Source organism: Scyliorhinus torazame, chromosome 22 (genome assembly GCF_047496885.1).
Source record: "Scyliorhinus torazame isolate Kashiwa2021f chromosome 22, sScyTor2.1, whole genome shotgun sequence".
NCBI classification, from domain to species: Eukaryota; Metazoa; Chordata; class Chondrichthyes; order Carcharhiniformes; family Scyliorhinidae; genus Scyliorhinus; species Scyliorhinus torazame.
This window is the reverse complement of record NC_092728.1, coordinates 50,318,287-50,334,271: the sequence shown is the minus strand read 5'-3', so window position 1 is coordinate 50,334,271 and position 15,985 is coordinate 50,318,287. Positions and strand designations below refer to the sequence as shown.

The window sequence follows — 15,985 nt, the reverse complement described above, 5'->3', positions numbered from 1 at the left end:
TGTAAATGCATTCTGGAAATCCAAGTACAGTACATCCACCGGCTCCCCTTTATCCACAGCGGCTGCCCTTTATCCACAGCACATTATTTCTTCAAAGAACAATAAATTGTATAAACAGGATTTCCCTTTCACAAAATCATGTTGACTCTGCCTGACCTTGAATTCTTCTATGTGCCCTTCTATAACAACTTTAATAATAGCTAGACTGAAGGGGTTGCCGTTCAGGCTTGTGGGGGAGAGTTTCCGATATTTGGGGATTCAGGTGGCACGGGACTGGGGCACGTTGCACAAGCTCAACCTGTCCCGACTGGCGGAACGAGTGAGGGAGGAGGTCCGGAGGTGAGATGCGCTCCCGCTGTCATTGGCGGGGAGGGTGCAGACTGTTAAGATGACGATTCTCCCGCGGTTCTTGTTTGTTTTTCAGTGTCACCCCATCTTTATCCCGCGGTCCTTCTTTAAGAGGCTGAATAAAATTATTCTGGGATTTGTATGGGCAGGGAAGTCCCCGCGGGTGAAGAGGGTGATGCTTGAAAGGAACAGAGGAGAAAGGGGGCTGGCGTTGCCGAACTTCAGCAACTATTATTGGGCGGCCAACATAGCGATGATAAGGAAATGGATGGTGGGTGCGGGATCGGTTTGGGAGCGGATAGAGGCTGCTTCGTGCAGGGGCACTAGCTTAGCAGCCCTGGTCACGGCGCCTCTGTCGCTTCCGCCGGCACGGTACTCCACCAGCCCGATAGTGGTGGCGTATCTTCGGATCTGGGACCAGTGGAGGAGGCATGTAGGGGAGGTAAGAGCATCGGTGTGGACCCCAATCTGCGGCAACCACCGATTTTCCCCCGGGAACATGGACGGGGGGTTTCGACTGTGGAGGAGGGCGGGGACTGTGAGGATGGGGGATCTGTTGCTGGAAGGGAGCTTTCCGAGCATGAGGGCGCTGGAGGAGAAGTTTGGGCTGGTGAGAGGGAACGACTTTAGATACTTACAGATCTCGTATTTTGTACGCAGACTGGTGCCGTCCTTCCCACGTCTCCCGCCGAAGGTGAGGCAGGACAGGGTAGTTTCTAGGGGAGAGGGTAGAGTCTCAGACGTCTACAAGGAACTAATGGGAGCTGAGGATACGCAGACCGAGGACCTGAAGCTCAAGTGGGAAGAGGAGCTCGGAGGGGGGGGGGGGGGGGGGGGGGAGATGGAGGACGGTGTCCGGGCTGAAGCCCTGAGCAGAGTAAACACGACCGCAACATGAGCCAGGCTCAGCCTGATCCAATTTAAGGTTGTGCACCGGGCCCACATGACGGTGGCCCAGATGAGCAAATTCTTTGGGCTGGAGGACAAGTGTGCTAGATGCGTCGGAGGGCCGGCTAACCATGTACACACGTTCTGGTCGTGCCCTAAACTCAGGGGGCATTGGCAGGGATTCGCAGATGACATGTCCCGGGTATTGAAAATTGGGGTGGTGATGAGCCCGGAGGTGGTTTCGGAGGACCCGGGTGCCAGGGAGGGAGGCCGACATTCTGGCCTTTGCTTCCCTGGTAGCCCGGTGACGAATACTGTTAGCATGGAGGGACTCAAAGCCCCCGAGGGCTGAGGTATGGCTATCGGACATGGCGAGCTTTCTTGGCCTAGAGAAAGTCAAGTTTGCCTTGAGAGGTTCACTACTGGGGTTTGCCCGAAGGTGGCAGTCATTTATTGACTTCTTCACAGAGGAGTAAGCGTCAGCAAGGTGGGGGGGGGGGGGGGGGGGGGGGGGGGGCTAGAGTAAAGTAGGGGGATATTGAGGCAGGTCCTTGTGTGAACAGAGCCGTGGTTTGCACTATGTTTAATTTGTGTCTTGACCTTTTTTTTGTACTATACAATGTCACTTTTTCTATATGCCTAAAATACCTCAATAAAATTGTTTGTTAAAAAAAAACTTTAATAATAGCTTCTAACATTTCCCCCAATGCCGATGCCAAGCTAACTGGTCTGTAGTTTCCTCCTTCTGTTTCCCTCCCTCTTTGAATTACGGAGTTACACTCGCCAATTTTCAATCTAATGGAACCTTCCTTGAATCCAGTGAATTCTGGAAAATTACAACCAATGCATCAACTATCTCACTACCCACTTCTTTTAAGACCTTGGGGTGAGGTCCATCAGGACCTGGGGACTTAATTATCAGCCTGCAGCCCCAACAATTTGCTTGGTATCACTTAATTGGTGATTGTTATATTCCCGAGTTCCTCCCTCCCATCTCCTGATTTACAACTATTTCTGGGATGTTATGTGTATTTTCTATAGTGAAGACCGATGCAAAGTACCTGTTCAATTCATGTATGTTCTCCTTATTTTCCATTATTAATTCTCCAGACTCACTTTCTACAGGACCAACTCTCACTTTGTTAACTTTTCCTATTTAAATGTCTGTGGAAACTTTGACTATCTGTTCGAAGGAAATAACAGTAAGAAGTCTTACAACACCAGGTTAAAGTCCAACAGGTTTGTTTCGATATCACTAGCTTTCGGAGCGCTGCTCCTTCCTCAGGTGAATGAAGAGGTATGTTCCAGAAACATATATATAGATAAATTCAAAGATGCCAGACAGTGCTGAGAATGCGAGCATTTGCAGATAATTAAATCTTTACAGATCCAGAGATAGGGGTAACCCCAGGTTAAAGAGGTGTGAATTGTCTCAAGCCAGGAGAGTTGGTAGGATATAAAATAAAGATGGAAAATGTTGGAAATACACAGGAGGCCTGTCAGCTTCTGTAAAGGGAAACATTTTTAGTCTCTATCAAGCCACTGAATATTATGGCGAAGAGATTGCATCTGAAACATTAACCCAGCCTTTAGACGCCGACATCTTGGGGGTGTAGATGGAAATGGGTGGGGAAACAAAACACATGGAATCACATTGGATGCCATTATTAGAAACACAATTTATTATTCTACTGAAGTGAATGGGACTGAATATAGGGTTGGGCATCTGTCTGACAGGCAATCAAAGCAATTATGCCTGCATGCATCCTAACCCATATTCCCAATTTGTGTTTCCACCATTTGCTGTTTGCAGTTCAGATAGCCAACATGTGTGTGTTTTCTTTCTTTTATGCTATACTCTCGGATGCTGCTAAAGAATCCTGGGTATGGGGGCAGTTGGTGGGGACAGCCTTCCTCTCACAAGGTTCTGTTTCTCTGCAAAAGTCTGCGGCTCAATGAATAACACTCCCGCCTCAGTCAGGAGCTGTGGCTTGAACTCCTGCTCTAGGACTTCCTACTCCAAGCTGACAGCCCAGTGAAACGTTGAGGAAGTGCCGCACTGTCAGATGTCTTGCAGATGAGATGTTAAACCAAGACCCAGCCAGTACTCTCCGACGGATGTGAAAGATCCTAGGGTACAATTTTGAAGAACAACAGGAGAGTTATCCCTGCCATCCTGGTCACTATTTATCCTCAACCAACATCACACAAACAGATTATTGGGTCATTATCTCAATGCTGTTTGTGCGAGGTTGCTGTAGGCAAAATGGCTGCCGCAATTCCTACATTACAACAGTGGCTACACTTCAAAAGTACTTCATTGGCTGGAAAGCACTTTGAGACATCTGGTGGTCATGAAAGGTGCTATATAAATGTAATCCTTTCTTTTTTCTTTCAAAATTCATGACGACCACTCCAATAGAAGGAGCAAGGGCATCTTGAAAACAATATCAAACTCTTAAAAGGGCAGTGTTCCAGAGGCTCAGCTCCCATGTGGGTGCCACCTTGTTCCATTTTAGCAAGAGGAGCAACGCCTTCATTGGTGTCTGAAGGGTTTGCACGAGCAAACGTGAGATAGGACACGGGTGGTGAGCGGAATTTCTCACAGAAATATCCACGTGGATGGGTTCGCTCAAGCTCAGAGAGAATGTTTGAGATGCCACTGTTCGCTGGGCTGACTACCTCGACGACTCAGAAATGGGAGATTAGGAGGAAGAGGAGTGGAACTGAGATTACAGGCCGGCTGGAAGTGGGGTGGAGGGGGGGCGAGGATGTGTTGAACAAAGAACAAAGAAAATTACAGCACAGGAACAGGCCCTTCGGCCCTCCCAACCTGCGCCGATCCAGATCCTTTATCTAAACCTGTCACCTATTTTCCAAGGATCTACTTCCCTCTGTTCCCTGCCCGTTCATATATCTGTCTAGATGCATCTTAAATGATGCTATCGTGCCTGCCTCTACCACCTCCGCTGGCAAAGCGTTCCAGGCACCCACCACCCTCTTTCCACACACATCTCCCTTAAACTTTCCCCCTCTCATCCTGAAATCGTGACCCCTTGTAATTGACACCCCCACTCTTGGAAAAAGCTTGTTGCTTTCCACCCTGTCCATACCTCTCATAATTTTGTAGACCTCAATCAGATCCCCCCTCAACCTCCGTCTTTCCAATGAAAACAATCCTAATCTACCCAACCTTTCTTCATAGCTAGCACCCTCCATACCAGGCAACATCCTGGTGAACCTCCTCTGCACCCTCTCTAAAGCATCCACATCCTTCTGGTAATGTGGCGACCAGAACTGCGCGCAGTATTCCAAATGTGGCCTAACCAAAGTCCTATACAACTGTAACATGACCTGCCGACTCTTGTACTCACTTCCCCGTCCGATGAAGGCAAGCATGCTGTATGCCTTCTTGACCACTCTATCGACCTGCGTTGCCACCTTCAGGGTACAATGGACCTGAACTCCCAGATCTCTCTGTACATCAATCCACATTCCCTAGCTCCTGCCGAATGTTGTTATACTTGGCCTTTCCCCAATTTAGCACTCTTCCTTTAGGACGTCACAAGATGCAGTGAGATAGTCACACACTGGATGATGAGGAACACATTCTCTCACATTTTCTACAGAGTTTCCTTCAGGTCAAGTTTGTTCCGATTGTTACAGGTGCTGGAAACAAATTGGGTCGGCTACAAGATTTGTAACGAGTGGAGAGCAGTCAATTGCTTTGCTTCATGGACAGAAAACCAAAATCACAAAGGTGAAAAAAGACAAATTAAAACCAGGTAACAAGTTAAAGCATCAGAATGCCATGTTATGGCTTTGATTCGTTGGAAACGATCACTGTCAATCTTTAAAATATAGTGAAGGCTTCCTTTTTTTGTGGCTGCATTCTGATTAGAGGAAAATACTTTCATTATTACAGTGCCACATAGCCATTGAGCTATCGAGAATCCTTTGAAAATCCCATGTCTTACAGATGAGACATTGGCAGGAAATGTTGCAATCGGGATTATAAATCAACAACTTGCATTTGTAGAAATCCATCAATGCAATAAAGCATCCTAAGGTGCTTTACAAGAGCATTATCCAACAAAAGTTGACATCAAGCCACATAAGGAGATAATAAGCCAGAAAGCTTAATAAAAGTTAAGCTTTCCTTCACTCTTTTTTCTCCTCATTTCCCTCGAAGTGTCAGGCTATTATTTTTCTAAGGGCCGTTGGTGATGCAAACTATTCTCCCACGTGAACCGAGGCAATACAGTTTTGCAGGATATTCAACTATGCAGCCATCATATTTGGGCTTGATCTAGTTGGCATGAATAGAATGTATGTGTTCCCTTACAGCCTCAGATGTTTTATGATGAAAGGGGATGTGTTTTTGTTACCGTTGGAGTGTGCCTGTTCATTAAATAACTTCAGCAGCAAGCATTTGAGAGTTTTAAACTAAAAGTGAGCTTTAAACTAAAGAGGGCTATTTATTCTCACACTTTTACCCTCAGTTTAAACGCGACATCTCATACATTCATAATAATAATCTTTATTATTGTCACAAGTCGGCTTATGTGAACACTGCAGTGAAGTTACTGTGAAAAGCCCCTAGTCGCAACACTCCGGGGCCTGTTCAGGTGCAGAGAGGGAGAATTCAGATTGTCCAATTCACCTAACAAGCATGTCTTTCGGGACTTGTGGGAGGAAACCGGAGCAAACCCACGCAGACACGGAGAGAACATGCAGACTCCACACAGGCAGTGACCTAAGTGGGAATCAAACCTGGGACCCTAGCACTGTGCAGCAACAGTGCTAATCACGGTGTTATCGTGCCGCCCATCAGTTCTCTGAGCTTTTAAAGCACTTCCCACAGTCCAGACATTTAAAAGGTCTTTTGTCAGTGTCACGTTATGGTGTCACAGAAGGGTGGACATATAAGTGAATCCCCTCCCACACTCATGCAGGCAAATGGTCTCTCCTCAGTGTGAATTCGCTGGTGCTTCAGCCGGTTGGATGAATTAGTGAATCCTTTCCCACACACGGAGGTGAATAGCTTCTCTTCAGTGTGAACCCGCTGGCGTGTCCGCCAGTTTGATGACCGAGTAAATCCCTTCCCAATGATTATGCAACGATTAGAAATAGGTGAAGGAATATACTTCTCCAGTTTATAATTGTCTCAGTCTCTAAATTACCCACAAGGCAGGCCTGTAGTCTTTTGAATGATTTTGATGAGTTACGATTTAAGTAAGGATCTTATACAGCAAAAGATTCAAAGCAGGTTGTGTGAGGTTTCTGTAGATGAATTTCTAGGAATTGGTTCTCAGGTGAATTTGAAGTTGAAACCGGTTAGGGAATCCTTCTCTCTGCTGAGATCTCCCGCTTTCAAGGTTAATTACCTTGGTTGCCTGGTGACTTGCAGTGGTCTGGCCTTTTGACCACTGAACTGCTAGTTCAATAGCTTTCTTTTTAAAAATAAATTTAGAGTACCCAATTCATTTTTTCCAATTAAGGGGCAATTTAGCGTGGCCAATCCACCTACCCTGCACATCTTTGGGTTGTGGGGGTGAAACCCACGCAAACACAGGGAGAATGTGCAAACTCCACACGGACAGTGACCCAGAGCCGGGATCGAACCTGGGACCTCAGCGCCATGAGGCAGCAGGGCTAACTCACTGTGCCACCGTGCTGCCCAGTTCAATAGCTTTCTAGTGGGACTGCCTGCAAATAGCTTTTGCTGATTTTTAAAAAACAGACCAGAAAAGGCCATCTCGCCATGTGACTTTTACAAGTTCAAGGTTCTTTCCAAATAAGGGGGTGGTGTTTAGGTTGATCCCACCGTGTTGCAGCATGACACCTCAGAGGGTCTGAGGCAGCCAGAGTCTTTGTTTCAGAATGATCTATTCATTCTGATAATATCCTTTCTGATTGGTTTCAGGGAAGGGAATTGAATCACATCAGTCTGAGGGGTTATTTTGTGTTGGCCCATCTTTAAACAAAGGGGTGTGTGCATTCCCTAGATGGCTGTGAGGGTCTACGTTTAGTTAGGCATTGGCTTGAGGTGGCTTCAAATTGCAACAGTCACGTGATTTTCAGCAGCCAGTTTAATAGCCTGTTTGTGTCCATTTTTAAAAAAAAGTATTGACTGAAAGTCCATAATATATTGGGAAATGGCAGAGTCTTCACTTGATGTTCCACACATCCTCTTTTTAGCAGCTGTCACTGGTTAGCTGTCAGGAGCACGGACAGTAGCTAATGACACTCCCTTCCTACATCCAGAAATGTCCAGGGCAGTGGCCCATTTGCAGTTCAGCTGAGAATAGATATTCTTGAATATTGATCTATTTTGGTGTTTTATAGTAACTGGTTCACCTCTCAACCAATAAAATTTAACAGGATTAGACAGGGTTGATGCAGGGAAGATGTTACCAATGGTGGGTGTGTCCAGAACCAGGGGTCACAGCCTGAGGATTCAGGGTAAACCATTTCAGACAGAGATGAGGAGACATTTCTTCACACAAAGAGTGGTGAGCCTGTGGGAATTCATTACCACAGGAAGTAGTTGATGCTAAAACTTTGAATATATTCAAGAGGTGGCTGGATATAACACTTGGGGAGAATGGTGGGGCAATTACAGATACTTCAAATGGTTACAAAGCTATTTATTGAGTTGGGATAGAGTCCCAAACAGGACATGACTCGAATAAAGCCTTCCGTTCAAAGAACAGTCCAGGAAAAGACCCTTGGGCCCTCCAAGCCTGAATGCATTGCAACTACTACACAACAGTGGCCATTTCAGCAAAGCAGGATCAACGGAGGCTCGTGAATCAGTCTGGGGATGTATGCGTGCCACTGGGGACTTAGAACATAGAACATAGAACGATACAGCGCAGTACAGGCCCTTCGGCCCACGATGTTGCACCGAAACAAAAGCCATCTAACCTACACTATGCCATTATCATCCATATGCTTATCCAATAAACTTTTAAATGCCCTCAATGTTGGCGAGTTCACTACTGTTGCAGGTAGGGCATTCCACGGCCTCACCACTCTTTGCGTAAAGAACCTACCTCTGACCTCTGTCCTATATCTATTACCCCTCAGTTTAAAGCTATGTCCCCTCTCACTGTCCACCCTATCTAACCCCCTGATCATTTTGTATGCCTCTATTAAGTCTCCTCTTAACCTTCTTCTCTCCAACGAAAACAACCTCAAGTCCATCAGCCTTTCCTCATAAGATTTTCCCTCCATACCAGGCAACATCCTGGTAAATCTCCGCTGCACCCGCTCCAAAGCCTCCACGTCCTTCCTATAATGCGGTGACCAGAACTGTACGCAATATGTGGAAGAACAAGGAGCACTTGGAGTGGTTGTTGGTGGGGCAGGGTCAGGGTGAGGGGTGGTGGGGCAGGGTCAGGGTGAGGGGTGGTGGGGCAGGGTGAGGGTTCAGGGTGAGGGTTCAGGGTGAGGGGTGGTGGGGCAGGGTGAGGGGTGGTGGGGCAGGGTCAGGGTGAGGGGTGGTGGGACAGGGTCAGGGTGAGGGGTGGTGGGGCAGGGTCAGGGTGAGGGGTGGTGGGGCAGGGTCAGGGTGAGGGGTGGTGGGGCAGGGTCAGGGAGAGGGGTGGTGGGGCAGGGTCAGGGTGAGGGTTGGTGGGGCAGGGTCAGGGTGAGGGGTGGTGGGGCAGGGTCAGGGTGAGGGGTGGTGGGGCAGGGTGAGGGGTGGTGGGGCAGGGTCAGGGTGAGGGTTGGTGGGGCAGGGTCAGGGTGAGGGGTGGTGGGGCAGAGTCAGGGTGAGGGGTGATTGGGCAGGGTCAGTGTGAGGGGTGTTGGGTCAGGGTGAGGGGTGTTGGGTCACGGTCAGGGTGAGGGGTGGTGGGTTAGGGTCAGGGTGAGGGGTGGTGGGGCAGGGTCAGGGGTGGTGGGGCATGGTGAGGGGTGGTGGGGCAGGGTCAGGGTGAGGGGTGGTGGGGCAGGGTCAGGGGTGGTGGGGCAGGGTCAGGGTGAGGGGTGGTTGGGCAGGGTCAGGGTGAGGGTTGGTGAGGCAGGGTCAGGGTGAGGGGTGTTGGGTCAGGGCCAGGGTGAGGGGTGTTGGGTCAGGGTCAGGGCGAGGGGTGGTGGGGAATCAAGGTAGCAAATGCAGACTTCAATAAGTTCCTTAAGATAGGATTCCAAATAAAAGTTCAGACTCAATTTCACAGAATTTAAGTAACAGAAGGTATTTCATAAAGGCCTTCATTGAAAGTTAACATTTTCCTGGGATATTATTAAGCAGGGAATGCATCCATCAATATGATCAGATCAGGTGGCGCCAGCTCCCAAATCATTTGTTGCCGAAATGAGTGCTTACTTCCCACAATGCGTTTAAAAGCTCCCTTGTCAGTGATTCGAGAGCACCTTGCTAGTTAGGTGGGCAATGTTATCCACTGGTCACACGAAGCAAGTGCCCATTGCTGGGAGCGAGGAAGGTCAAAGTGTCACGGTGCACTCACCATCAGTATGAACACGCATGGCGGACGCAGTTATATCTGTGGTGATGTTGAAGTAAGGAATCCACAGGTCCTGAAAAGTAAACGTGGAGCATCTGTTCAGTGATTAGAAATACAACACAACCCCTTAATCCAATCTGCTCCCTCAACAAACAGTTCCATTTTATTAGAAATACCTGGAGGGAGATTGGGGGGCGGGGGTGGGGGGGAAAGGTGGAATTCAGAACAATCATTTCGAATGATGAGAAGGTGAAACTCACTACCGTCAGGATCTATTGAGGCAAATTGCACATTTAAAGTTGTTTAAGTAGATGAAGGGAAAGAAAAGATACATTGATCAGGATTACGTCGGGTAAATGGAGGTAGGTCACGTGGGAAGCAGAAACACCACAATGGGCTGAATGGCCTCTATTTCTATGTGATTCTATCTTAAAGTATTGAGACAGATCTTCACATAAAGATACGGAATATTTTGCCGTAACAGTACATGTTTGACTAATACTGGATTTTCTCATGGCAGAAAGCTTCACAATAACATTATAGCTACTGAGTTGCTCCCAGACCATTGCCATTTTGAAACAGGAAACCATGGATAATAAAAGCTCTCCAATTGCTTTACAAGTCTATTCAGAGAGTCGCCCAGCTATAAAGATCAGGAAGGTGCCAGGTCCGACTGTGAACAGAAACCACTCAAGTTGATACTATGTAACCCGGCGACCGATGCTAATTGAAACACAACAGGTTCTGCGCACCAAAACAGCTAGTCCAGTGCAAAATGCTCAGTGTGTCTGCTGCTGTACGATTGTATATTATTGGCCAGTTACACAGCATAAGGGGTGAGTGAGTTATCAACCATAAGAACGTACATCTATAAAGTGCCTTTAACATACAAAACACTGCAAGGCTGTTTATAACACAGTGGTAAGATAAAGAGAATGCCAAGCCTTGGGACGGGTGGCATTAACTTCAAATGGTTACAAAGCTACGGAGCTGGGATAGTCCCGAAGAGGACAAGACTTGAATAAAGCCTTCTGTTCAAAGAACAAAGAACAGTACAGCACAGGAAAAGGCCCTTGGGCCCTCCAAGCCTGAATGCATTGTATCTACTACACAACAGTGGCCATTTCAGCACAGCAGGATCAATGGAGACTCTTGAACCAGTCTGGGGAAGTATGCGTGCAACTGGGGACGGGAGAGTTTAGGAGCCTTGGGACAATTGTACAGGTCTTGTGAAGGTTTTTAAAGGAGAAGTAGAAAATTAGAGGGGTTTGAGGAGGGAGCTTTGGAGAACTGGGTTTCAGCAGCTGAAAGCTCTGGTGGGGCTAGGGACAGAGTGGCTGCACAGAAGGTCAAAGTTAGAAAACAAAGGAAAGAATTCCATTTATATAGCCTCTTTCACAACCTCAGGAACTCACAAAGTGCTTTATCGGCGATGAAGTGGTTTTGAAGTGAAAATGTCGGAAACTATTTCAAAGGTTGCACAGGTAGGATGGAAGGAGAACATGCAAAATATTTGGAGATTGGCGTTTGCAAATTTAATATGTTGGAGGACAGAGAACCAATGTAGTTTGTGAGGGTGGGAATGATGAATTTTAACAGTGGAGGAGCTGAGCTCCGAAAAAGTTATACTGGCCTTGAAACATTAACTCGGTTTCCCTCTCCCCAGAGGCTTCCAGACCCGAGTTTCTCTAGCACTTTGTGATTTTATTTGAGCTGTTGGCAGAGCCAGACAATGTCATAGAATCATTGATATTGGTGATGGAGAAAATGGAGTTTGAGACTCAGCCCAGTGTCAGACAGGTTAAAGTTGTAGCAGGTTTTTGTTCAGGGAGGAGAAATGAATGAGTGTCAAGGGAGTTTAGAGAAAATATGATTTTGTTCTTCCCAGTGTTCGGCTAAAGAAAGTGACGGCTCATCCAAGACTTGTCAGGGTGATACCAGTGCTGTACTGAACATGTTGGAAACTCAAGAACAGGACTGAACGAGAGGATTATTTCAGCTGGTTCTGATACTGGTGGGTCCACCTCTTACCTCGATTTGCTTGTCCTGAAAGGTGTTGCTGATGCTGTTGTTAAAAGAAGATCCTGAGAACATTGAGGTGATTGGATATGTCAAATCTAGCACTTTCTTGAAAACATTTGTCATTTCCTGTTAATTAAAAAACAAAAATCATTATCCATAGTGATTCACTTTGGATACTGCGGGTAGCAGCCTACCTCTTAGCCGTAAGGCTCGGGTTCAAGTCCAATGTCAGGACCTGTTGACCAGGGAATGAGCGCTGATGATGTGGCCCAGCAGGTTGATAATTGGCCCACAAATCCTTCCATCACCTAGGTAGGAGCCCAACACCACTAATCTGCCATTACTCCATATTCCTTTATGTCCCTACCCAACAAATATCTATTGTCCGAGCATCCACTGCTCCACTAGGGGAAATAATTCTACATTCTTCATGGTTTCACTCTAACTTCAAGATTACGGCCCATTGTTTTGGATTTTCCCAATTGAGGAATAATCTTCTCTGCATTTACTCTATTGAATACTTTCCTTAATTTAAAATCCTTTATCAGATAATCCTCAACTTTCCAAGTTAATGCCACCCACCCCAATGATTTAACTCTTTAAGGGTCAGTATAATTTTGATAAATCTGTACTGTATCTGCTCCAATGCTAATATATTCCCCGAGGTGTAGTGCCCCAAATTGATTACTCCCGATGGCATCTGACCAAGGCATAACATAACTGAAGCATCACTTCCAATCCTTTGTATTCTAATCCTTTCATTACTGTTTGCACCCGTGGACAAGTTTCTGCCGATGTACCTGGACACCCATATTCTATCGCTTCACTGCAGTTTATAGTCACTCATCATTAACTAACCCCTACCGTTCCAACCAAATCGTTGCTCATCATCTCATGTGGAGCCTTTTGGAAGACGATGGCCACCGAAACTCTACCACGTTAGTGACGTCCGCATTCATCAACTGTGGAACCGGACACCCACGGCGGATTGGCCATGATAAATTGCCCGTTGATGCGCAGGTTAGGTTATGGGTATCGGGGAGTGGATCGGTACAGACTCAATGGGCCAAATGGACTCCTTCTGCACTGTAGAGATTCTATGATTCTATGAGCATCATTTATATCTAACTCTCTAAATTCAAACCAAGATCGAGTAGTATCAATCTGGTGTCTCTTGCAAGTGAGTGCAGCTGCCATGCATGGCATGGTTCAACAGCATGAGGTAGCTTCCAAGAATTCCAGCCATGCAATCTTTTCAGGAGCTGAACTATGAGAGTCTCCCTTGCAGGATTTCTAATGAAGTAAACAAACACAAATGAGCAGTATTGGGCGACATGGTGGCGCAGTGGTTAGCGCTGCTGCCTCACAGCGTTGAGGACCCGGGTTCGATCCCGGCCCCTGGTCTCTGTCCGAGTGGAGTTTGCACATTCTCCCTGTGTTTGCATGGGTCTCACCACCCCCCCCAACCCAAAGATGTGCAGGGTAGATGAGTTGGCCACGCTAAATTGCCCCTGAATTTGAAAAACTAAAACAAAAGTGATTAGTGCTATTCCTTTTTGTAGCTCGGCAAACAATACTAAGCATTTCCAACACTTGGATGTTAATACTTGCTAAATCATCTACCTAGAGGATGGGGGTATTTCATTGACTCCTCCATTTCAATTATATTATTTTGCATGGAAGAGTGTATCTAGCCAACTCGCCTGTTTCTGCCGTCATGTCCATAGACACGAATGAGATCAGAAACCGTGTCAGTCAAACCTCACTTTCTGCTCATTTAAAAATGGACTTTAAGAACAAACACAGCAGGCCATCTGTCGTTTGTTCTTTAAGTTGCTATTTTTGGTTGCAGTTTTGACAGCTCTAACACATTCTCCTTCCCTTCAGTTCTGACGAACAGTCTAAGGCAATGATTTTCAAAGTGGGGGTCACGACCCCCGGACGGGTTGCGGGATGTTGTAGAATGGGTCGCCAAATAGTCACCAAAAATGATCCCCAAAGATTGCCTGACCATTTTTTCTGTTTTCTCTCTCAGTAAATTCTCACTGCCGGACAGTGTATGACCGCTCAAGGCTGATGCAGAGACCGGTGCCGTGGACTTCCTTGCCTCTCTGGGCCACAGTGTAGTTGGGGCAGTTTGCAGTCAGTGACCTGTAAAATTCTCTTTGGATGGCATTTCCTGCTGCTGTGTTCAACGTCAGGTCTGTATTATTCCTCGAGTTCAGTGTGCCACTAACAAACCCCGTGCGTCCTTTATCATTCTCTGAGCTAACCTGGACGTACAGATTCCTCCATTCCTACAAGCCCCAATGTCCACTCCTTCCACTTCCGAATTGTCTCACCTCACCGGGGCTCTTGTCCTTCAAGAGCGCTTCTTTTTTTTCCATCACCTCCCCTGCCGCTGTCCGCCCCCTCTTCCCAGGTACTCGTCCCCAAGCATCCGTCTCCGCCGTGTGGCTACATGGACTCCATCAGATGAATTGGTTCCTGTACCGCAATGAGTTTTGCTTCTAGTTTTATCGGGACTTCAATTGTTCGACAAGGATGACATTAGTTGACGACTAAACTACACTCGTGCATACAGGACCCGGTAAAATGTTGCAGGTGGTATGGAATGGAATATGTCTGCACGTTTTGCATATTGGCCAGCTGAGTTGTGCGCAGCATTGTTTTTTTTTTTAAGCATGTTTTCAGTCTGTTACATATTTACCTGGGAAACGGTACTGACAGGCGTCCAATGACATTCTGTCTGACCGTTAGGGTTCCTGTTTCTGAAGTGGAAACTTTAAGTTTAATTTCCTATCCGAGGTCATGTTAGGTCTTGAACGAGAGAGCATGACTTTGTTAAAACAGTGTAATATTAAGCAGCTAATCTTTCCAGCCCTTGCACGCAATTCTCCAAATGCTAACATTGGGTGTGAAAATCAAATAATCCTGAGTTACACCCTTTAGCAAGTTGTCAGGATAGAACTGTCCTTTAAGATCAAACAGCAGCGCAATTTACAATTTTTACATTTAATAATACAGAAATGTCAACAACGAGTGTGTCGTTTTAAAAAGTAACTATGGAGAATCTATTGTGAATGAAGCGTGGGTCACTAGAGTCGGCCATTCTGTAAAAATGGGTCGTCGGAAAAAGAGTTTGAAAAGCACTGGTCTAAGGACCTGAACCGTTAACGCTATTTTTCCCTTAATAGATACTGGCAGACCTGCTGACATTTTCCGCTGTTCCTGCCTCATTGAATAACTGTTCAGTGGCAAAATGGTGCACATTCTGAGCTCTACCAACATCCCAGTCCTCTCTCCACCTTGAAGCACACAGCAGAGCTTCGAGAGACTGGCGTTTCAACCAGTTAGGTCGAAGGCCCTGAAATATCAGTAACAATATTCTATAAATTTAAGAGCAATTTGTAAATTCATCTGGGATATTATCTGCACCTGAATCACATTTTCAGTAAAGTACCGTACCTATACGGTAAAAAACTGGTCAGGAATTACTGTACCTGTAAACCCCAAACAGTTACACACAGCACAGGCGCAGAGCGCACTTCCTACTGCGGGAACAGAAACCTTGGTTTTTCCATCTTCTAACTGCAGTTTTTTCTTTAAGTCAGAACTAGCAGATTGCAGGTGCAACTTTTAATGTTTAAATCCGCGGATAGGTGAAGATGGGGCCTCTTTGGGCGATCCCGTGTAGGACTTTTGCGGGGGTAACCAAATTCGCCAAAAAAGGTACGAATGGCAAGATTTTACTGTATCCCCTTTTCTCATCCGGATTGCATAACAATGTTATGGCAAAGGTCAAGCACATTATTTGAATTCTTCATCATCACAAAGAAAAGCAGCCCTGTGACCGAAGTCATATCCTAAATTACCTTGATATCGTTGTGACAGGTTTTGGTTTGCTCATCAGTACGCCTGATATCCAAGGAAGGGACCAACACTTGCACGTTCAAAGCATTGCGTTCAAACCCTTGAGCCTCAATTGAGCTACAAAATACTCAACAGAATTTGGGATCTTTTAAAAAAAATTAAAAAAAATTTTAGAGTACCCAATTCATTTTTTCCAATTAAGGGGCAATTTAGCGTGGCCAATCCACTTAGCCTGCACATCTTTGGGTTGTGGGGGCGAAACACACGCAAACACAAGGAGAATGTGCAAACTCCACACGGAGAGTGACCCAGAGCCGGGATCGAACCTGGGACCTCAGCACCGTGAGGCAGCAATGCTAACCACTGCTCCACCGTGCTGC

The 15,985-nt window shown here is 46.4% G+C and overlaps 1 protein-coding gene across 3 annotated transcripts in view; it reads right to left on the bottom strand.

Annotated features, from left to right (window-relative positions):
• Positions 1–15,985, bottom strand: part of pnpla7b (patatin-like phospholipase domain containing 7b) — a 473,312-nt gene that overhangs the window by 73,788 nt on the left and 383,539 nt on the right. For all 3 annotated transcript variants that reach the window (XM_072488205.1, XM_072488203.1, XM_072488204.1), the window contains 2 exons: positions 11,742–11,858; positions 9,714–9,783 (listed from right to left, as the gene is read on the bottom strand). In XM_072488205.1, the coding sequence (XP_072344306.1) occupies positions 9,714–9,783; positions 11,742–11,858 (187 nt within the window). The remainder of the gene's footprint in view (positions 1–9,713; positions 9,784–11,741; positions 11,859–15,985) is intronic.